A 24769-nucleotide genomic window follows, 5' to 3' on the forward strand; every position below is an offset into this window, starting at 1 on the left:
CTTCCCAAACAACTGAATGCCCTAAACCTAGCAGCAGGAAAGGAAAGGGGAGGGAAGGGGGGGGGGGGAAGGAAAGGACAGAGAGGATGGATTACACTGAAGTTATTTTTGTCCCGTTCAAGTGGAATGGCAGAGACAACTAAATATAGAATTTATCAAGGCAGGTGAACAAGAAAGATGACATAAGCCCCATGTTCCAAGAGGCAAGAAATAAATGAAGTATACTTCTACCTCCTGGCCAAAAAAGCTTCCAAAACCAAACTTATTTGCATGAGCAAGATTCAATTGAACAAATTACTCAACTCACTGCCTCCTTCCTTTCAGACATGTCACAAAGTACATATTAAGCACATAGGTTTCCTGTCTCTTACCTGTTTGTAGCATAAATAAACAAGACTATAAAGTCCACATTAAAATGAAAGAGCTTCACACTGTGGTGACTCTGGACAGAAATTCTTTAGAAGTATGCTTTCATGTACAGCTGGGTAATAAAGCTTTGCTTGAAATCAAACATTAAGGAATGTTATGTTGCCAGTGGCAACATAAAGGATGTGGTTTCTATGAAATTTAACCAGTTATGTTAGGGACAATTGCTTTCTTCTGGTCACATTGCAGTCCAGGGTTTGCTCAGAGTAACTGTTACCATAGTCTGGATTTCGCAAGTGAAAATCCATTCATACATATTTTTAACTCCTTCCAGGGTGTGAGTTAGTCTGTGAAATACCCTAGGTGGCTGGTGCCAGAAGCACACACTCCATTCAGAAACTGTGAGCAGGCCAGGCTGGAAAACAGACAGCAAGAGTCACTCAGGCTCTTGGGCTCACGGAGCCTGCAGCCAAGGACCCAAACAAACACATCCAGAAGGACGTTAAGGACTTTCCCTGTCAGCACATGGAAGGAAGGAAACCTTTGAAGGGAAGACATGGCACTAGTCAAGCCATGACTTCAGTGAAGCCACACTCACATCAGTGCCATAATCTACCTCTGGGCTCAAAGAACAAAAAGCTTTTATGTGGAACATTTCCCTTCTTCCATCTGTGCTCCCAGTTACCACAATATCCAAGAGCCCCACAGTTTGAGCTGCATTTGTCCTCACAACATCCCCGTGAAGTAAGGAAGTGCTGTTATCACCACTTTACAGATAGGGAACTGGGGCACCGAGAGAGAAAAATAACCCTGTCCGAGGTGATTGTATAAGGAGGAAGTTTGTGGCAGAGCAGGGGAAAACTGGCTTCAATTCTCAGTTCCAGGATGGTACTCTCATGCATCAGACACCTCTTCAGCTCTTGGATGCTCCACCTTCAATATGACTGACCTGTTCCCCTAGGCCACAAGGAATGGGTAATAGATAGGCCTTTTAGCAACAGCATTTCCAGCCCAAGAAAAATGGAAGAGGGTATCAGACATAAGGGCTGTTTGCATGCAAAAATCCAAACCCGAACAAGGAAAACAATTTCCAAAATAACCACTGCTATCCTGGTATTGTGGGAAAAGGAAGGAAGACATATCAAGTTTTCAAAGCAGAAAATTAAAAACATCCACAGCAGATTCTAAGTATAATTTTAAAATAATTAGTGAAAGTTTAACAGGAAGCTTGTATTAGACATGCATCCTTCAAGGATCTCCCTGCTCTAGAGAGTTTAGGTAATACAACAATCAGAAATAACAAAAAGTCCCTATGGTACTACAGCTATCTCATTTCATACACAGATCCAAACACAGGCCTAATGTAGTTTCATATGGAGACCTTGGCTCCAGACTTCACACAATACTGTCTCAGATAAAACAAATTCCAGAGGCTGAATACTACTCAAGGTTTCCTATTCCTGGCTGAGCCAGGCTTCACTCCTGCCTTCAAAGGCTCTCTTTTTTAGGTGAAACAGCATATCAGGTCCAAAACTTACTCTGTCCTTTGGGACTCCAGTTGCAACCATCCAGAGAACCTGTTATGAAATAATCTACAATTTAAGGGCATTCATAAAGCAGCATTTAATGTCAACTGTTTGAGGTGACTACTAACTTGGAACACACAGCAGAGATCCATCACAGTACGGATCACTGGGTTTACTGAATCTGACTCCAAAAGGTGACTGCTCATCTCAATGGCCAAAAAATGACAAGACTGCTACTAATCCATCACAAACAAGCCTTGATGAATGACACAGTCATTCAAATTTCTTTCTCTGACCATTGATTTAATCAAAGGAAGAAATCTGTGAGTTGGTGGTAGCTGAGGACACCAGATAAGCCATGATGAACTTCCAGGTCACTTCTGCTATCCACGGACTATTCTGTCAATTGCTGCTGATAAGCTGGACCCCATGGCCCAGACCTCAACTTCCACAACAGGCTGTTGCTGTAAACTGCAGCCACCAGCAACACAACATGCATCTAAAGCACACTTCTTCTGCCACAGAGTCTGAAGGAGCTGTTTCTTCTGAAGGCAGCACCATCAGGCACCTAATTTAACTCCTGTCAGTGACAAAATAGAAGCCCTCCTTGAAGGTGACCAGAAAGAACAGAGCTAGTTCTACCAGACATCCTGCTACACCCAAATTTCACCCCTTTCTTTCACATCAGTGTTATAAAAAAGAGAAGGAGAAAGGCTGGGATGAGGTTAGAAACATTTCTACATTCTGACAGCAAGCCTCACAGCAACAAGAGCCAAATAAACAAATGAAAGCAAAACTTCCAGCAGCTTCACAGCTACACAGCAATTTTAGTAAACTAGACATTCTAGCAATTAAAGCAAAAAACTTTTGGGTTCAGACCCAGAACACTTACAAAAAGTTGTAAATAAGCACAGTTTGTTTATTCCAAGTTTTGAACCCTTCCCTTGAAAAATCCCAACTTCTGTATACGAACAGACCAGCCAACACAGAAAAATGAAAATGCCTCTTGACAACTGAGGAACTGCTATTTATTTTCTCTTTGATGGCCATCACAAGAAATATGAAAAATAAAGCCGAACACCTGTACATATGAAGTTGTTACTCTCCTTCAAAATTAAAGTGGGCTTTGCATGAGATTCCCAATATCCCAGTATTAAACTGGTCACGAATCACAGAATACTTTATGTCAATAAGAGCTATTTCATGTGATCCGGTCTGCTCACCCTTCCCAAAGTGGGACCACTCAGAATGCTGTAAGAGATTACTTAAACTAATACTGCATGAAGGTAATTCAGAATTAAAAAGCATACAAACACAAGAAATAGAACAAATGCAATTTTATCAAATTGCAATTTTCAAACCAAATTTGAGGAATAAAATCTTAAGCCTGCATGGGCATGTGCCCTCATTTTTATCTTCTTACCTCAAATAACTGGTCTGAGCATTTTAAGAGTCAACAGAAAGACGAGTATCAATACATTCTCTGTGTGTTCTAGGCATAAAAAGGAGAAATGAATCCACTGTTCCCCATGGTTTATTTCACCACATGAATGATGAAAGAAAAAGCACAGGATTGTACATGGTCACAAAGGTATGCATGGCCCCTGAAGGGTGAACATGTATCTACAACCACACATCCTGTTGTGTGTCATTCCGTTTCTAAAATAATGCCTGAAAAGAGGAAAGTCTTCAGAAACATGAGGTTTCACCATAAGCACACCCACTCTATTCACAGGAATAAACAAACCTCTCCAAGAAACCAACAAGAGCTGTTGTCAAGTAGCCCATTCCTAGTAGCCTGGAGCAGCTCCCAAGAAGAAAGCTTTTCTCTAGCTATAGGAAAGGTTTCTTAAAATGTGAAGAAAACTTCATGCATATCCATTTATTGCATAATGTAATATGTCAGAGGATTAATCAAAAAACAAACCTAAACCCCAACCCTTAAAAGTGCATAAAACGTACTACAGTGTATCTAAATTTTCCGCCCATTTTAGTTGCAGTTTTTCTGTAACATAATGATTTGTGTTACTGCAGTACACAGCAACTCCAGATACACATCTGGATCTGAGCCACTTGCTGTACACATGGAACAATGAGACAGACCCTGCTCTGCAGAGTTGCCTGTCACAGGACAGGGACAATGGAAAGCCAGACACAGACACACAAAAAGGGGGACCGATACTGGGCTGCTGGGAACAGCACTCTCAGTACACACACATTACAAGTTCATTGGGGCCTTTTATAAGCAACACAAGGAGCCAGAGCTTTTGAAGAGGACAATAAAGCAGCACTGCAGCTGTTTACAGGGACCATTTCCCAAGTGTGAAAGGGTAGCACAAGAGAAAGCACGTAAAACTACTTGCTTGCCTCTACGTTGTAGTCACAGTATAGACACATGCTAGGCTAACGGGAGGCAGAAGTTAACATCTTAATAGCAAATTAGAGATGGTAAAAATAGGTATGAAAAGCAAAAGCAGCTGGTTTTGTAGCTCAATGCAACAGAAAAACTAGTGGTAGGGACAAAGCAGCAGCCTAAAGAACGAGCTCTGCTCTGTTCAGCGCAGCATTCTGAATGGGACACGGTTACATGCCAAGCATACAAAGATGCAAGATGATGCAAACCTTAGGAAAGTATATTCCCTCCCCCTCCATGTTTTGCTTCTGTTTTCCGTTTTCAAGAATAACAGTATAGTCTAACAACTACAGTAACTTTGGAAAAATCAACTTTTGAGATTAATAAAGTCTCTGCAGCTGATCTGCTTAGAGCTGCTGCAGAACAGAGACAACTCGCTATTTTTCAGAAAGAAATCTGGCCACCTGCTGCTCTAAGCAGAGAAGGCGGGACATATGTAAAATCACGCTTTCTCTGAAATTACAACTGATATTACCCAGGAAACACAGACTAGACTAGGAAAAATATGCATTAATTCCAAATGGTGCAGTGTGCTGAACTGAACATGGCTGGCTAGCAGCCTTCATTCTGTACTCATAAATTTGCTCATCTTAAAATTATTTTATATTATTCCCAATGAACAATCTTCTACAGACCAATCAATCTACTTGAGACCTGTGGCTTCTGTTCAAATCAGAGTGTAGATACTGGTAAGACTGGGGCATCACAAAACCTCAGGCATTAATAAAAAGAAAGTTCCATGAGTTATTACGGAAGGATGAAACACCTACAGAACAAGAAGTCCCTACTGCAGCAAGAACAGCACATTCTAACCCAATAAAAACAATCACCAAGTCTAGGCACACAAGAAATCAGATCAGTCTATGCCAATTACAAGGTGTAAGTTTTAAGCAACTGCTCTTAATGCAGCTGTGCCACCATGGCTGAAGGGAAGACACTGCTCCATTCCATCAGTCTTTAACAGGGCTGTCCTACTGTGTTAAAAATGTGAGGTCACATTTGGCTGCCACATCTTTGCAACTCCACCGCATAAAGGGTGAGAATTAACCCAGCTTTTAAAAGCAACAGTCTGCAGGAAAAATGCCTCATTTTACCTGAACGTGCTCAATCTGGCAAGAACTAACAGTCAGGGAACACACAGAACCCTTTAAAAATACACAGCATCGTTTATTACACTGGGACAGTGCTTTGTGTTGCATAATCCAAGCTTTTGTTTCAAGCAAGAAAATGTTTTCTAAATATTTTGTCACCATGACAGTCTAGTCCTGGACTCTAATTCTGCCCTTGGTTACTCCAGAAAACCCCTGTGAAGTCAACTGTGTTGCACAGCTCATCACTGCATCCCAGGCTGCCGGGAAGGCTCACCTGGCAGTGCAGACACCAGCGTCCTCTTGGGCCTGTGTGTTCTGCACAGCCCTTTCAGCCTGAGTTATTGCCTCCCACAAAACAAGATCTGTGTGAAGAAACAATATCACATATAAGAGGAAGAAAGATTTTCAACTATGAAGCACCAAACACCTTCCCAATAGGTTCAGCTTTAACTAAGACAAAACCTACTCCTGAGAGAGCAGAATGTAAAATACTAAACACAGAGACAAAATGAGGCATAGAAAAACATCACAACTTAGAGGGCCCTGTTCGAAGTAAAAACATGTCTTTCAGGGACATTAATTTGGAAACTTAATCTGAGCAGATACAGCCCAAATCCACAGCACAGTACCAAGAACAGCAGTGGAGCACTTCCGTATGACTCAGGAAGCCCAACAAACACTTCTGCAGAACAAGATCAACAGGGTGTTTATATACAGCAGCAGCATCATGTGAACGGGCGGTTTAATTTGTGAAATGAATGTTTGCATTGTCATTAAAACAAAAAGAAAAAAAACCAAAAAAAAACCAACCCAAACCAAAAAACACCCTCTATTCCACACTTACAAGTTTCCAACATGAAAACATAGCAGGGGAAGGAAGTACTTCAGCAGCCAAAATTTACAAATTCTTACCATAACTTTGGCACAGTAAACTTCTCCAGTGTCACAAAGGCCTATTCTTCAGGGGGCTTGGTTGCCTTTTTTTCAGAAGGACTAATCCACATGTGAAGGCTATTAAAGAACACACAAAATGCCAACCAGCATAAACACACACATTTTGTGTGCGCCTGTTTTCCAAGTTGTATCTGGTTTTCCTTACACAGATACCTAAGAACAGCCTGGAGGCAGCTATTTCTGCTTTCTTGCTTTTTTTGATGGAGCTTGGTGAGTTTTTGCCTTTCCCAAAATGACAATGCTGCTTTAATTTTAATTCATTCAAATCAGTGAGAGAGATTCACCCTCTTAAGCTGCACTCAAGCAGTCAGGCTTCAGGAATCTAACAAAGAATGAAGATTTTAATAGAGAAGGGGTTTGCTTGTTAGTTTGACTACAAAAGAAATTCCTCACAGTAACCTTTTAATTGTTTGAGAGGCACCTTACTAGAATCTCAAAGAAAATGCTTAATACTCTAAGTTACACTTGGCGTTTCTGCACAGCAAAACAAATTCAAGCTCTGAAAGTCAGCATTTTTCTCTCTTATTATCTGAAGCTACAAAAAAGCCCTAACATAGATTGAAAGAAATACAACAGAAAATTCTGCCTGATCTAAGTACATAGAGCTAAATTTATCCCTCAGTTTCCAAAACACCACTTGGAGATTGGGCATTTAGAGTTCTATTCACTGGCTAGAAAAAAGCCAAATGGTACATTTTAAAAAAGTGACTTTGAAATATTGTTATGAGAGCAGGGACAAGCTATGTAAACCCTAAAATTCTGTGGGTCTTTGTATTCACAATTATTGTCACAAACTAAAAGGCTCATATTCCCTACTAAGCAAACATTTACAATTAAATCCATTCTGCACAAAGCATTTGCATTTTGAGATAGAACAGTCAGTTGTTCAGCTGCTGTGATTTAGATGGATTGGTTCATTATTGCTGCAGTTCGTTTTCAGCTACACTGTATAACAAAGGGGTGCCAATGTAGTCCTGAATGGCTTTAAAGCTAAGTATGCCGCTATTCTTCCATGATGATGTAATTTAACCATCTTCCCATCTCTCAGATCAAGATATCTTGACTTTACAAGCTAAACTTCAGCAGAAACAACAGAAACAAGCTGTCACAACTGTTCAATAGGCATTACAGAAATACTGCAAGTCAGCTGGAGGTTGTTGCTAGCGGGTTTGCAGCGGTTTTCCACAAATGAAAATGCTATTTTCAACTAATTCTTATTTAGAATAAATGGTTTTCTTATCATGCAAGTGATAAGCCAACTTTGACTTCTACATCAGGAGATGCATCAGTTATATACCTTTCAAATGTTCCCGCTGGAGTAAAAATATACCTACATCACAAAAGAAGACCAAATTTACAGCTATCCCTAATGCAAAGAAAACTTCAAATTGAAAAATTCAAATAGTATACTATTCTTCCACTGTTTGAAAAAGAATACCAAAGACAGTAATAAAGTCACTCATTTCATAGTTTAAGAGCAATTAAAGTGAGAGTGACTTCTTACACAGGCAGACAGTGACAGGACAACAGAGAATGGTTTCAGTCTAAGAGAAAAGATTTAGATTAGATGAGGTCAGAAATTCTGTAGGCTGTGGGTGGTGAGGTGCTAGAAAGAGCTGCCCAGAGAAGCTGTGAATATCCCATCCCTAGAAGTGTTCAAGACCAGTTTGGATGGGGCTTTGAGCAACCTGAACTAGTGGAAGGTGTCCCTGTCCATGGAAGGGAGGTTGAATTATATGATTTCTAAGATCCATTCCAACTCAATCAATTCTATGATTAAAGCAGATAAACAATTTTTTTTAGTAACAACTATGTAAAAAGGTAAGATTTCTTTTTTTAAAAAATTATGGAAAAAAACCCATGATGAGCTGAAGCGTGGTCTTCTCCATACATTGCCCCAGCAGCATGAAGAGCACTTCATATAAAATTACTTCATCAGTGAATTTATACTGGCATAGGACTCATATCCTCTGCCCAGAAATCAAAGTCCACCTAGAAAACTACTTCCAAATCCTACAACCAGCATTGTCATCACAGATAATCACAACTGGATTCCACACTGATCCATGCATAAACTTCAAGTAGAGTAATAAACATTTAATACACCTAAATCTATCCAACTACACATTTGAGTCTTCAATTATTCCTTGGTGTTCCCAAATTTTCATTCTACTTAATGAGCATAGGGAGGCAAGGAGACTGCATGATCAGAAGTTAAAAATAATAGAAAAAGACAAAGAAAAAACTACATTACAAAGAAAACACTTTCAGTTAGTTAAATTATTGCTATTTATAGATGGTTTATAGACCACAGACAGGGCAGGGATACATATGACATGTAAAAACACCTGTCCAGAAAATCCATGGCTGGAAGCCCCTGAAAAGCAACCAGCAAATAAAAGGCTGTATTCCCACTCTGCAGAGGCCTGGCAATGGATTTTGAGCTGCTTAACAGGTTGTTCAAGGGTGTTACTATTGACTAATACTCCAACTGAGACACCCCAGTGTAGGCATAAAACCAAAAATATACAGAATTGTATGCAGTCTTGTAATTCTGGGCATAAACACTACTCAGTGCAAATATTTTCCACACCAGTTTAACTACATCGTTCTGCACAAAGCAGCAGTATGTTGTCATTTGTAATACGGCACATACGAAGGTTTGTATGGGAAGACATTGCAAAATTTTAGCTAAGTATTTTTTTCTCATAAATCTTAAGATTTATTTTAGGAATTTAATAAATAAAAAAGCAGTTCAAATACAGCTTCATTTCTATGTTTCTATTAACAATGAAACCTGTCAAGCATCTTGCAGATAATCAGAAATTTATGTTTTCATATCACCTGCTTTCTGAAGTGTATCAGGATGTGTTCTGTGATCCCCAGACCGTCTGACACAATTGCAGAAATAGCAGGGTACTGATACTGCTAAGGCTAGGAGGCCAGAAAAAAAAATACACTACACATTATTTCAAATCCTCTATTTTTTGAGCTTTTTTTCTGACAAGTCATTAAACAGCCCTTCTTGTTCTGCTTAGCCTAAACCACAAAGCAGGTATTTGGGTTATCTTTTCCTATTTTTCTCAATGTCATGAGGACTAGCAGGCTTCACTGCTTCATGAAGAAAATTCAGGCAAAACTTTCAAAATCTTGGGACTTCTACATCTGGGAATTGATTTATACAGCCAACATAAACATAAGGGCTGCATTTAAAATTTGAGAATTAGTAGCAATTGCTGGAAGCAGCCTGACTTCCATCAGCACCTGAAGTTCACTTCAAGGCACACTAGTGTCAACCACTTGAGTCTCCATCAGCAACTAATGCTTGTCTTGAAGACCTCTCCTAAGGAAACAGGCTGAGAGAGTTTGGGGCTGTTCAGCCTGAAAAGAGGATGCTCTGGAGAGACCTTACTGCTCACTTTTTATGCATACTGAGGGCTTTTAAGAAAGACTAAGAGAGGCTTTTTATCAGGGCCTATTGTGACAAGTTATGGTTTTAAAATATAGGAGAGCAGATTTCGACTACCTAATATTTAATAAAGAAATTCTTCACTCTGAAGATGGTGAGGCACTGGCACAGGTGGCCCAGTGAAATTGTGGAAGTCCCATCCCTAGAACTGTCACTGTCCCAGGCCAGGCTGGATAGGGCTTTGAGCAACATGGTCTAGTTAGTGCAAGGTGTGCCTGCCTATGACACAGGGGTTGAACTGCATGATCTTTAAAGGTCTCTTCCAACCCCAACCACTCTAAGGCTAGAGCTCCCTCCCAAAACAGGTATCTCCTGTGAAGGCTGTGGTTCACCACCAACACAAAGACCACTTCTCTGGCATGCTTATCCTGTGGTTCTCATTAGGAGTCCATTAGCAAAGCCCAGGCAGAGGAGACTGATTTGACAGCCCCATAAATGACTCAGATATTGCACTCATTCTCCATATGAGCATGAAATACCACTGCACCATGCACAAAACCACTGACTCCAAAGTGTATTTCTACATGCAGCTCACCAAAGGCCTAGGTTTTGGACAGCACTTCAAAACATGCTCTCCCAACTTACCCAAGAGACTCAGGGGAAACAGTAACTGACTTGCCCACAGTCTGTGATGATTGTTTACCTCAGCTGTCCTCAAATATGACCATGCACTTTTGAATAAACTGACAAGTTTCACAATGTTATTTGACTAGCTATCTCTTTTTTCACATTTTTTGGCTCAACTTGGAAGAGGTGGGAGAATAATCCCAGAGGTCTGCAGCATGCTTACCAATTGCACTCAGTCTTCATTATTTCCCCCCTTTCAGCTGCAGTAAATATTTCTCACAAAAACACACTATTTCACACCTAATATGGTGCTTTTCTTTCTCCATTATTTTTCTTCCTCTTTCCTCATATAGTTTCCTGGTTTTTGTTCCCCCTTTAAGAAGCACATTGTACCTACAACATAATACATCTGAAAATAATAATACCTCCTCTGTCTTCCCCCATGAGAGATGACTTTTAAATAAGACAACTAATTCTTTTCTTCATAAATCAGCTACTCCAATACATATGTAAAAGCTGACAAGTATTTGTTTTTTACCATGCTCTCCCTTTTAAAATACATTAAAATTAAATGTTGAGCTATTAAGCAAATCCTTTTTATTTCTGCAATAGATATTAAGGTCGGTTTCCCAAATGCATCTGACAGCAACCACCACCCCAGTTTTTAAGAGAATTATTAGTGACACAGAAAGTGTATGAAACGAGAGGCACCACATGTCACCATGTACTGCTCTAATAGCACCAAAGTCCTCATCAGCTTTTTCAGATGGCAAAATCTCAGGCTACGATGGATAACCAGGAGCAAGTTTGGGCAGGGGAAGCCACAGGCACAGACAAGGAGTGCAACTGGTGGTGCTTACACAGTGGCAGCAGCACCAGTTGGAAGGGAAGGAACCTTCTGGCATCCACACAGGGGCTGCAGGGGAAGACATTTCCAAGCGAGGACAAGGTGCCAAATTTTAAATGCATGGCACAGCACCTTGCCTAAAACCACCCCTGCAAGAAAGAGCAAGCTTTATTCTCTTGATCTCTCTTCACCTCAAAATAGCATACTCACTCAGTACTTCTTTCTTCCTACATCCAAACCTGATGACTTCTCAATATGCCTACTGAGAGAAAAAAGAACAGAAAACATGGAGAGCTTTTTTTTTTCAGAGGCCTACCTTTCCCTTTTGAAAAGAAAGGAACCATGAAAAATAAAATCAAAACCAATAAGGCACTTTCTGCATGATCCACTGTATCAAGCATTCCCAGGCTTGCTTTTACAGGGCTTGCAACGTCCTAGATCCCTCACTCTCAAATCCCTTTTAATAACAAGTAACATTAATCTATGACGCTACCCCACTTTTAGAGATAAATTTGAGACCTAGTTTGTTTTGCTTCTGATGTGCAATAAAACAGAATATGAAAGTAAACTTCCAGGACTGACATAAATAACCAGGGCATCAACATCCCAGCTCTTCCTCTTTGCCATTCAAAGAGAGTGCTCAGTCTCGCTTCGCTTCCAAGTAAGTTCCAGTCAGTTTACAATCAATGAAAAACACATCTAACCCAGCATCACTTCTCTAAAGAACTGAAAGTGTTTTGTGAAAATGTTAGAATAAAGACTTTTGGGAAGTAATTTTTACTGAAGAAAGAAACATTTGGATGTCACCCTTCAAAAATACAAAGCTGTAGAATAAAGAATGGGTTTCATGCAAAAATGTTCTGGAAGACAGTTTTCTGAAAGGTTGCTGGAAAGTAACAGAAACACTCCAAGACAAGTAGTCTGCTCTGTGAAAGGAAGATGAGCCATTTCTAGGCTACACCAGCTCTTTCGAAGATGAAGTACAGTACAGTTACACTGCACCAGCTGATTCTCAGTTTCTGACTTCCCGTGTCATCCAGAGAAAACTTTTGCAGTACACTGGATCCAGCCTGTTTCCTATGATCTCTCCACAAATAATTCCATCAGATGAGATTACCCTCCAAAAGTCTAGCTGACTAGCCATTATCAGCTCATATTTCTCCAGATGTTTTGTGATCTCATCCCTTCTTAATGTCTCTAGCATCTTGCCTACTACCAAGGTCAGATTTATTAGTTGACAATTTCCTGGTTCCTCCCCAGTCCCCTTTTCCCAGAACAGGACAAGCAAAATGAAAGCAACCAAGAGCTAGAATTGCAAAACTATTGCCCCTTGTGTTGAAAAAGAGACACACAAGGAAAACCACAAACTGACACAGCTTATCTTTTGTTTCCAACAAGAAGCACAACAGATTTCCCTATAAACCAAACCCTTCAGCTCTGAACCATCAGAGAAACAGCATCAGCTTCTTTCCCTCTGTCACAACTTCCCCACTCCATTCTTCATTCAGCCCCACTCTGTTTTTTGTTCAGTCCCTATCTTGTTTCTTACCTTTCCATTCCCCCCAGCTTTTTCTCTGAAGCAGCTGTGTCCTGTATAGCTGGCATCTTCAGAGTTCAGATGGCTCTTAGGATAATTTGCATCAAGTGCCACAGCCATTCTTTAAAATACCATGAAAGCCAGATGATCCTTGAACTAATCTGAACCTCTGATTACAGAGGTCACCAAGACAGTCCATCACTACATCCCAGGGACAGACAGAAGCCAAGGTAAAAACAAAAAAACACCCCAAAATAAAAAACACACACACACATACAGAAAAGAGATAGGGAACATGGTGAGGACAGAAAAGAGAGAAGAGAGAAGAGGTGAAGAAAAACAGCAACACCAAAGACTCCCTGGCTTAAAAATATATCTGGTCATACCTTGTAAAATCCTCTTTTGATTCACACTAACAGAATACTCAAAGTATAAACCTGTGCTCAAAATAACAAAGGTAAAGTTCACCATCTGTGCTATTCTGCTAGAGAAAGTTAAAAGAGCAGGAATCAGCATCTTAGTCCTAGTTTGAATTTTACATATGGATCCTGCATCCACTTTATGCAATGAAGCTATAGCAAGAAAAATCACAACGGGCCAATTGTTATTTATTAGGTTGTCTGTTTCACTCCATTCATTACAGAAATAATTCTTTAGCCAAAAGAAAAAGAAAGGTATTATATCCAGAAGTGGAGTAGGTGTCTTATGTATTATTTCTCATTTTAGGGTCTCTATTAGTTTGGATCAACTTGTAAGCTACAGACTCCATCAGTCTTACCTGCCTGAAGTCCATAAAAATTGGCATTTGGAGGACATGTTATGGTTTTCATGGTTAAAATTACTATGTGGTGTTAATATGCTATTTAAAAACAAAATAGCTCTGCATTTCCTGCTAAATATTAATGGATGAATACACAGGTCTCTCCAGCTCCTTATAATTGCTTCAGATTTCTCAGACTTAGAAATGGAGATTTTTCAATTTCCTTTTTCAAATGTCAGTGTGTATTTTTCCTTCCTCCTCTTTCCCTGCCTCCAAAAGACTCCTTTTTTTCATACAAGTTTATGCCCTAATAAGAAAACCGGACATACTAGGGAGGACAGAGATGACAGAGTATCAAAATGCACAATCCCCTCTTTGTTAGCCATGCAGAAAGACTTTTTAAAAAAAAAAAAAAAACAGGATGAAGACTGAAAACAATAGAAGGACCTTTATAAACAGGGACCAGAGCAGAAGGATGCAAGAAATCCAATTAAACCTTTGAAATGGATCAGTAATGCAAGTAAAAACACCTGAGCACACCTCTGTTCTCCAAGAAGTTCCCCACACACAACCAAAATTAAGAATCCTCATGATATACATTCAGAAAACCTACAATCTCCGAGCTCAACAAGCAGCAATTTGGGAAGATAATTTCTTTCTTCTCCCCTCATATTCAATCACAATTATAGCATCTCTGCATCGAATCATTTCCCCCATCCTTTCCCACTAAACAAAACCTTCAGCATCACATAACCAGGGACTGCACACCCTGGATGCACACACACAGGCTGGATGCACAAACCCCAAGCCTGAGCTCCTTCATACCTGCCACCTGTGTGCTGGAAGAGTCCAGCCATGCAGGTACACAAAGAGTGGTCACAAGAGTCTATCCTTGCTGCACCAAGCACTGCCAATGGAGAAAGGGATGGGGAGGGGAAAGTTCATCCATGAATTCTTCTGTTTCTGCCTGATTGAGGTTCGACATGTCATGGACACAACTGGCCCTTGCACAAACAAACATCTGCACTACTGGAAGTGGAGCTTCCTTCACTGACTGACTTAGAGAACTGCCAAGAGTTCTCTGTCAGGCAGCAATGTTTAATTTCATTTCTCCATTAGTATTTTTAATCTTGGAAACAAAAACATAAATGTAAAGCATGCTGACAGAAGAAAACAACTACACAATTCTAGAAAGCCCTGCTACTTCCCTGCCAGGCTGAAACACCTGCTCCTGCTAATGATGGCTTTATGCTTACTTACACCTGCCATCCACAAGGGCTCCAGAGCACTTTGCAGCTTGATTTATACATACACAAATCATTAAAACCACCAAAATTAAGCCACTGCTGGGGTGAGATGTGGCAACTGTTTAACTGCACGCAGCCATGCAGACTGCTCAGGACAGGAACTGTAAGAGACACCAAATCCAACCAAAGCTATGGGGAACGTTAGGTTGAGAGAACATTATTGCCCAATCTGGATTTTGTCCAGTCACTAATATACTTGCATGTGGAAAGCCCTAGGATCTTTAGAGAACACATGCAGTGCAACCTCTGGTTTTATAAATTATCTAAAATACTCTCTCTCTCTCTTTATATATATATATATATATATATTTATATACACACACACATATATATGTTTCTTACATATGTTTCTTATACCCCTTTAGCAGTCCCTCCCTGCACTAATTATTGTTTATGCCTTGACTTCAGAAGCTCACCGTATCAGACATCAGTTTTGGAAACATCCTGTGGTTGAAGCACTTGATCTAGCAGAGCCAGCAAACTGATAATGTCTAGTAATAAATGTAGATTATTTAAAAAAAAAAAGATGCCTAACAAAACACACACATATACAGAGTGGATTAAGTTACTCCCCAGCAAAGACAGAGCCAAATGAACTGAATTTGTCAACCTATCCCTGAACAGCTACAAAAACCAAGAGATTCCCAGGGCTGACACCAGCAGGCTGAAGAGAAAATAGAGCACTGCTTTCTAAAAACGTCCTCACTAGGACAACACTGAATTAACAGTTGCAGAGTCAATGGAGTGGAATGAAATAGGTGTCACTGCACATACCAAGAGGGCAAAAGGACATGGGGAAACAGGTTAAAAAGATTAGGAACCCTGGCATCCAAAAAATGCCAAGGTATGTTTAACAGTTTAGGAGTTTGGGCACAAATTTGCAGTATTGAATATGTGGAACATGCAGAGCAACATTTTGAAAATGGGAATGTGCTCAGCACGTAATCTCATCATAATATTATCAGCAATCCATCAGAGATAATAATCTGTTTCTCTAAGGCAATTTTAAAACAACAAAAAAAATCAGATCAGGAGATCTGGGCATCTTTTACTAAGACCTCCTCCAGAGGTCTCCTCACTTAAAAGTAGCTTTCTTGTAATCCTAGAAACAATAAAAATTCAGTTTCCAAAACTAAACACAGACAAACCTGAACTACAACATGATTTCTTAAAAGTTTCAGACACATGTGCCTCTGAAACATCCTAACAATGCCTTTTCCATATTGTTTAAAATAAATGTTTCTCCCTCAGATTTTTGTGCTGTGCTCCTCAAAATAACAGAATTTTTTTTTAATTACAGGTAAGTGCAGGAAGAATTGCAACAACAGATGGTTAAAAACACTCAGCCTGAAAACATTGCTTAAAACTAAAAAAATATCTCTGATTTAAAGAGTTTCTTCATTCATAAATGGGAATGGGAAGTATAACTCTTTGTTTCCTTCTTCTATTTTATCCAAACACAGAATAGTTCTCAAATACTTTGTCAGAACAAAGCAGCCTGGGTACACCAGAATTAGCTAGTTAAGCTAATGAGTGCAAAGGTGTTTCCAAACGAAATAAACCAGAACAAAAAAAAAATCCCACACACCCCCCCTAAAAAAACTTGAACAAAACATTTGTACATCAAGCATCAATCTGCTAAACTACACTGCATATCCAACTGTTAGAAATATACACTTCCACCCTCTTAAATACACATTATCAACATGTTTTCTAAATTCCTAGATATTTCTTATTGCTGCCGAAGAACCATCAGCCTTTACCAAGGTTATGATAATGTATTTCAAATTTCTTCCATAAATAATTATGCTACACCTTTGCACCTTCAGGCAAGTTGCTGCAAACCCTCTAGAAAAATCCTGAGTCTGCAGAACCATGTAAGCTTCCCTACTGCTGGAGCACACAGATTCACAGAGATTCTGGTTTTGGTCCAAAAAAATGACACTATCATGGAAAGTACCTAACACTGCTCTCTCCTTTCCAAGAAACAATAGCAGAATACAAAGGAACAGGTAATACCCTATAGAATCAATGCTGAGGTACTTGAAAATGAACACGTCCCCAAAAAAAACAAACTCACTGTAATAGGAAGAAAACATTTAAGAAGGCAAAAAGCCTAACCATACATGTGACTGTCTTTTCAGTTTTGCCAGTCTGTCAAGAATAAAGACTTTGTAGAAAAATAAAATGTCGTTCATGGTACGACCAAAATATACAGAGTGCAGAAACTCAAGGCTATTCTTCCTGTCCAGGACAGGTACCCAGAGCAGTTCAGACACACACAGAATAGCAGAAGAGCACATATTCTAGCAAGTCTCTGCAAGAGCACAGCACTGCTCACAAAATACAGGCATATTTTTCACTGTTCAAAAACATTCATCTTAGTTCTCCCTTCTAGTACAAAAAGGAAAGCTACAGACCTACATACACAAACCAAAATTATTTAACCTCTACCATTCTAAGTAATTTAATCTCCTTCACTTGCTACCTTTATCATCATTTTCAAAGCACTTGACACCCATTTTTGGTGAACACACACACACACACACACACAAGAAAACCCCTTATACATGCATTTTCTAAAGCTTGAAAAAAAGTCAGGTATGCTACCTATGTGCTGTTTCCCACTAGGATGAACAGGAAAATAATGGATTACTTGAGTACATGCTGCTAAACACCAGATTAGAGAGGGATGGATCATAGTACTGTCCAGAAGGGAAGAGTCACTTACCTCGTTTGTGAAGCCAGCCCTCCTTCACTATCGCTACTTCATTCATAATGGCAGGAATGTCTCTTAAAAACCAGTTTATGGCAAAAGATCACTCAGCTGAAATTCTTGAACTCCAGTAGACAGCTCCACAAGAGGGACAAGGGTTTTTCCTCCGTTTTCCTCCTTTCCAGCTATTTCTAAAAGGATCAAAAGAAGAGTACACCATCATTTCAAAGCATGTCACAGATGTACAACAACGTATACAACAGGGAGTAGTTTTCACTGCCGCATTGTTAAGTTTGGGATTTTTCTATTATTATTACAAATCTTAAACAAGGGCTTAGCTTTCCAAAATAATTTATCTCGGCAGGTGGAGGTGCCAAAATACAGGTTTGCTAAAGTCCTGCTTCTTCGCTGAGTAGGCTGATCATGGGCAGACTCAAATATTGCCAGGTGCTGTCTGAATTACAGGTGGATTCAAGACCTTACCTAGTAGACCTCCGTCTCTGCAACATCACCTCATTCTTTGCAACAATAAAAATTCTGAAATATCACAAAAAAACAGTTTTCAATGTTTCCTGGTGAGGAAGATTTCCAAAACTTCTCCTGAAAGGTTTCTTTACAGCCTGATAATAGTCTATTAACCAGCACACAGCGTGTCTTAGAGATAAATCTCTGTCAGTAAGTATTTCTATCCTGCTTCAGATTTTCCTACCTTCAGCATCATCCCCTCAATCTCATTCAGATCTCCTAACTCCCCAAAAAGTATCTTCTCCACCTTTGATATTTCTAACTTCTACCTCTCCTAGAGATATACAAACAACCACAGATAAGCTCACGTACCTTACTGTTATGCCAAATTAGCCCTTACAGCACCCTGATCAATTTTATTGCTCTTCTTTAACCGTGTTGCAGTTTGCTGCTGCCTTTCTCACAATATACCCAAGCACAACTTGGGATTTTTATTCCTCTGCTTTATGAGACAAAATCCCTCTCTATATAGCTCAAGATTGCCATTTCTTATTGAAAATGTGTCTTGCTTATGGCTGACTACCACAGAAACATTCTGTGCATTTATCTCCCTCACTGAATGTAATCTCTTCCCAAATGCATTAACTTTTATTATTTTTCTAAATTGAATCTGATTATTTTTCTGCTTCTGATTACAAATATTCCCTATTTTTTTCATTCTTTTGTGCTCTTCAAGTGTCCATGCTGCTATTCAACTTAGTATTACTTGAGTGATCAAAAAACCTAATTGGTGACAAATTCCCAGCAGTAACCAACAAGTTTAATAAAACAAAAACCCAGCAGCATTTGCAAACTGCCACCAAAGACCTGGCTTTTACTGGAGTCTCTCACCTACCACAGAGACATCCCATTCCCACCTGACAAATATATACCATCTCTGCATGCATTTGGCACGTGCGCATCAATTATCTCTGAGCATGCAGGTGATAGCCATCCATCAGAAACTAGATTAAAAAGCAACTAATTCCCCATAATTCACTAAGACACAACACTGGATGGAAGAAAACAGGTGGTCAAAATGAATCCAACCTAGAATTGAAACCCCAGCAGGGGCAGGGGGCTTTGTACTACAGCCGAGTGATCTGAAACAGGCAGCGTTCAAAGCACAAAGCTCGAATTTGAACAAGCTCCATCACTGCCAGCAGAAATGGATGGAGAAAGGAGGTCATGGCCCTGACACTCTGCCTACAAACCTACACTGTTTGTTACTGTTCCTCAGCTTTTCCAGTTAACAGTTTATGCTGAGTTCTCCCAAAAGCAAGGTGAGTTTGGGTTTTTTTCCCAAATTACAAATCTGCCGATCTCACTAGTTAGAATTATCAACTCCATGAAACAGATGTTTGCCTAAGGGAGGCAAGAAACACAAAAAAATTACATTGGAACAAGTGACGTGAAGTTATTCCTAATTTCATAAATAAATATGAGAAAACTGTATGCTGCAGAATAGAGACCAGTAATCCACAGCTGCGAGAGATACCTTGGAACAAACTCCTTGAGCTCCAGAGCAATTAGGATGGAAACCTGACAAACACAGCATGCTCCTTCCTTTCAAAATGGCCATGGAAAATGCACAATAGCCATGCAAGCTAGACTTGCTTGCTGATGTCAAGAGGAGACTAGACCTCACTTAGAGGCTTGAGCAATTTGCAAAGTGTTGAACAAAACCCCCAAGATTATCACAGCTTGAGTATGGAAATGCAACACCCAGGTGTGAAAATTAACGCTTCTAACTTTGTGTCATACAGGGTGCAGGGACTGTGCAATCCTACCTCTGCATCCTGAACTCAACCATTTAGAGGCACTGAGCAATCAGTATCCTTTCCAACAACCATACATAAAAAAAAGGAAGCTACAAGACAAACTAGACTGTAGAAAGGGCAATACTGTTATTAAAAACATGCAAAAGGATGAAGGACCAGAATTCTCCAATCTGCAGCTAACTTACTCCCGTTTTTCCTGCGTTAACACTTGCCAGGATTACAACTTGGCAGCTTCCTGCTTGTCATCAGCTAAACTGTCATTTAATAATCCAAATTTGAATGACAACAGAGCCAAAAAAAGCAGATCAACTAAGAAATACAAAGTTCAGAGGGACTATTTTTTCTACTCTCTGTGGTGTCCAAGCAGCTTGGACTGCCTTTTCCCTACCATTCCTACCCAAGAAACATTTCCCACTTACTATTGAAGCCATGCTCTCAGGGATGTGTCTTTACCTGCCCTCCTCCTTTCAGGGGAGAGGGGTGGTGAAGGGGGCGGAGAGTTTTGTAAAGAAGCTGTGGCACAACAAAGTGGAAAAACATTAAACACTTCCTGACACCAACCTGCATCACGGGTCCCACCTCAGTCCTTCAGTCAGCCATGTCAGAGCACTTACTTCACATGGAGAAACTTAAGCTATTTTTAATTTGCAATGTGAAGAGCTGGGGATCCCTTCTCACTGTCTAACAAGATGTCCATAGGCACAGCTTCAGCAGCAGCAAAACTGCTCTATCTACTGTATTTTCAAACACATATTGAAGCTGTGTCTAATACATCTATTTTATAAGAGATGTTATTGAAGACAGTGGCAGCAAGCAAGAGTAATTTCTTGGAATAGAAGAGCAAGTTAACTATAGGTCAATGTACTACTGAAGATGTGTAAACCAGAAAAAGTTCCTTTTCCATAAAATCCTTAGAGGGAAAAAAAAAAAAAAAAAAGAAAAGGAATGATTACAGTCCTCATTTATGGCCATCTAGGAATGGTTCCCAGTGAAGAGAGGGCATCTGAGGTAAGTATGACCTGGCTGCTCCAGTCTATGTCTGCACAGGACTGAATACTGTCAAAAGCTAAACAACCTGGTCTTTCTCTTAGTCTCCTCTTTGCTTGTTTTTCATTACGCATTTCTGTAATACTTTTTTTAACACTGCAGTAGTCCTCACGCAGCTGAAGTGCTGTAAATCATGAATGGTATGACATCAGCATCGTATCATGGTGACACCAGTTTTGCGTACATATTAACTCCTTAAAGGTTATTAAGTTCTTCGTAAATAATGAGATAACTCACTTCTGTAGGCACTGGAGCAATTAAACCTGCTTTAAGGAGTCAGTCAAACCAACCATCCAACAGAAGGTGGAGCAGGACCCCTTTTTCCGTATTTGGGAGAATTGTGTTAGAGCTCTTTCTCTCATTCTCTTCTATACATTATCCTCACCTTCTTTTTTCTCTAAGAAAGTAGAAATACAAATCTGTACTTCCTGTCCTCTTTTCAATGTAAAGTTTTGTATTTGTTTCCACTCATGCCCTAGAGCAGATCAGAAAGAAAAGGAAGTCTTCCATTAAGCTGAAGCTTAAGCTTACGGGATGCAGGAGCACCTATGGTAATCACCTCATCTTTATGAGGGAGAGTAAGCAAGGGACTAAAGGGAGACTGACCCACCAGCCTCAGTCCTGGCACATCAGACTGTTTCTGGGCTGCACTTGTTAGCCCAGATCACAAAGCAGATTACAAAAAAGCATTCCCCTGGGCTAACACTTTGCCCTGTCACACCACCAGTTACTGATGCCCACTGCCCTGGTGTGGCACATTCGTGATTCTCCCGGGACACTCTGAGCTCAAACGTGCTACACATCCGTACACGTTCTCATAATGCACAGCAGCAGGACCAGGCAAAACGGAATCCAGCTACCCAAGTTTGCCTACTGTGGCCACATGACACTTTCATGAGAGCAGACAAGGTACACGAGCACTGGACTGGGCCAGGGCGGTGCGTTCAGGCCCGTTACACGGGATGCCACCAGCAACCTACTCTCTCCTCCCAGTGCTCCCAGCTGACAGCCAACGGCACCTAAACAGCACAGACACAACAAAGTTGGGCTCCAGCCAACATTTCAAGTGGAGCGTACAGATAGATGTTCCCACCAGGCTTTGACCAGTGAAGTACATCTCCCGCGTTACGCAAATCCTGCCCTGGCTGTTTCACAGGAGCAACAGTGATTCCAACGTGCTCAAGGCCCTCTGTGCCTGCAGCAGCTTCGCACCATGACCCAGTTACCAAATCTGGGCAGACAGCTTTCAAGGAAGCTTAGAAGGACCAGGTTGTGCCACCATCTTAGCTTCCCTTACAAAAAAGGCATTGTGGGCCACGACTTAGGTGTGGCCACCAGTATTTACTACTGTGCGCTGTGTGTGTCCAATGACACCACATCTAAGCTGGAATTTCATGGCAGCAAGTGCAGCAGATCACAAGGTTCGCAACGGATTCACAGATACTAAGTTATGGGGAAAATGGTAATTGGAAAACAAAAATCTCTACAGCCACATCTCACCCTTTTTTTTTTTCTTTCAATCTATTAGCCTAATCTAGGTTTACAAAACAGTAATTTGAAATATTTGTGTTCTCCTGCCTCTGCTGATCAATAGACAGGAGGTTAACGCTGTTCAGGCGAGGGGCCACAGTTACGACATCCAACTGTCCATGCTGCAAACACAACAACAGTTTGATAGGACAAACTAAGCTACCTATTTCAAAACTGAGGGATGGCAGAAAAGTGACTTCTTCATAAGCCCCTCTGCAGCCCAGACAAAATCTTCTTTATGTTCCCAAACAAGAACAAGTCCTTTTACAGTTTATGCTCATATGATTTAAGAACTGTGCTGCTCAGAACTTCGCTGCCTACCTGAGATAGATTTAATCAAATTCCATTTTGAAGTATTTGTAATTGAAGTTTTGTTCAGTCCCCAAAGAAATCAAGACAGTTGTGTAACTATTTAATTGTTAATGTAATCACTTACAGGACATTTTCATAAGACTGTAAAGTGAACACTGGAGCTGAAAGTGAATTGTGGACACTGGATCAATTTTTAAATTTGATTTACCGCTGCTGCACACCAAAAACAGTTCTATAAACGCCACACACAACACAAACCCTATTATTTAAAAATATCAAAGGTAGTTCCACAGGGTCTTTAAATCTGCTAACTCAGACAAATGTTGTGGCTGTCACCATGAAACTACTACATGAAAGTAATTACTAGTCATGCAGTATGTCAAATTTATTTACCTGCAAACAAATACTCTTCAGCATTAAGTGTTAGTAACTCCCTTTTATAACTGTATTTTGAAATGTACGTCCCTCCTGTGGTATAAATAAAACAAACTAGCGCAAATCATTAATTTGCTTCTTACATGATAAAGGTGGTAGGAAAACAAAGCAAAACAGTTAAATATTTCCCAAAGGGGTGGCCGGGGAGGGGGGGCACACACCACCAATAAGGTGCAAGCTGTATCTGCATCACTAGCGTCCTGTCAGTAAAATAAATTGAAAGTACCAGAACGTTTATATGTTTGATTATGGGTTTTACAACGAAGCAGACACAAGTCCTACAAGTCTCTAAGAACATTTCGGCAGCTGCTTCACCTGGAGGGGTGGGGGGGAATTCGGCAGACAGCTCCCTACACCTCTGCAAAACACGACTGCAAAAAGAAAAAAAAAAGAAAAAAAAAAGAAAAAAAAAAAATTCAAGTCCACAAGCGCTGCACAGCCACCTACACACGCGAAATGCCCACGGAGGGAATCACAACCCCGTCGGCAAACACTCAGTGGTCCGCAAAGCGGAGCTGGGCTGAACAACGCGGCCGCAGAAGACAAGAGGAGAAAATGGGGGCGGGGGAGGTGGGAAAATGGGGGGCCCTCGGCTACTTTGCTCGCCGCTGTTTCACAAATAGCACAAACCACCCCCCAGCCGCCCCCACCGCCGCTTCCCCGGGGGATGCTCGCGCAGGGCCCGGGGCGGGGGCAGGCCCGGGAGGAGCCCCCCGCCCCGCCGCCCTCTCTCCCACCGCATCCCCGGGGAGCCAACAGCTTCCTGTCCGCCCCGGGCCGCCGGCAGGACCGACCGACCGGCCGGGGCGGCCGCAGCCCGGGCCTCCTCTTCCCCACCCCGCCTGGCCGTGCCCGGGGGCCGCGGGGGCAGCGCACACCCGGGGAAGGCGAAGGGAAAGCGGCCGCCCCCTTTCCCGGCCCTTCCCTTCCCTCCCGGCCCCGCACAATGCGGCCGCGCCGAGCAGGCCCCGGCCCCGGCGCTTCCTTCCCCCAGCCCTTCCCAGCCGGAGAGCGGGTCACTTACATGGCTGGAGCCCCGGAGGAGGCGGCGGCGGCGGCGGCAGGGGAAGGGAGCTGGGGAGGGAGTCAGGGGAAGGGGAGGGAAGGGGGGAGCGAGCCAGCGAGCGAGCGAGCGGGGGAAGGGGGCGGCCGGCGAGGCGGGCGGGCTCTGCGGCGGGCGCCGAGCGAAGGCCTCACTGGGCTCCCGGCAGCCGCCGCCTCCTCCTCACCATCCCCGGGCGGCGGGGCGGCTCCTCCTCCCCCTCTCGCAGGCGCTCGGCCCGTGGGGCTCGCACGCCCGCTCCGGCAGCCGGCTCGCCTTCCCCGCCGCTCCGCCCTGCGAGGCCGCCCCTCGCCTCGCTCCGCCGCCGCCTCCCCCCGCAGCCCCGGGCCCGCTGCCGCCGCCCGGGCCGGGCTCGTCCCGCGGCGCTCGCTCGCACCCTCCGCGGCGCGGCCGCCGGGCCCCGCCGCCGCCGCTTCCCGCCCGAGCCGAGGGGCCGCCCCGCTCGCTCAGCGCCGCTCCCCGGACGGGGCTCGCGGCCTCGCCACCCTCCGAGCTCCCGCAGCGCGGCGGAGCAGCGCCCGCCTGCCCGGCCCCTCCGCCCACC

At 42.0% G+C, this 24769-nt stretch overlaps 1 protein-coding gene across 3 annotated transcripts in view; it reads right to left on the minus strand.

The window, feature by feature from the left end:
* Window positions 1–24405, minus strand: part of AKT1 (AKT serine/threonine kinase 1) — a 77475-nt gene extending 53070 nt beyond the window's left edge. Inside the window, exons 1-3 of one of the 3 annotated variants that reach the window (XM_085580838.1) lie at window positions 24187–24405; window positions 23478–23533; window positions 17569–17744 (exon numbers count right to left, since the gene is read on the minus strand). In XM_085580838.1, the coding sequence (XP_085436964.1) occupies window positions 17569–17614 (46 nt within the window). In that variant the 5' untranslated portion in view covers window positions 17615–17744; window positions 23478–23533; window positions 24187–24405. Of the gene's footprint in view, window positions 1–371; window positions 17544–17568; window positions 17745–23477; window positions 23534–24186 lie in introns of those variants that run through there. The other 2 variants (XM_021528923.4, XM_085580840.1) reach the window with 2 other exon arrangements.
* Between the last annotated feature and the right edge of the window lie 364 nt (window positions 24406–24769).

Source organism: Lonchura striata, chromosome 5 (assembly GCF_050655825.1).
Source record: "Lonchura striata isolate lonStrDom1 chromosome 5, ASM5065582v1, whole genome shotgun sequence".
In the NCBI taxonomy this organism is placed as follows: domain Eukaryota; kingdom Metazoa; phylum Chordata; class Aves; order Passeriformes; family Estrildidae; genus Lonchura; species Lonchura striata.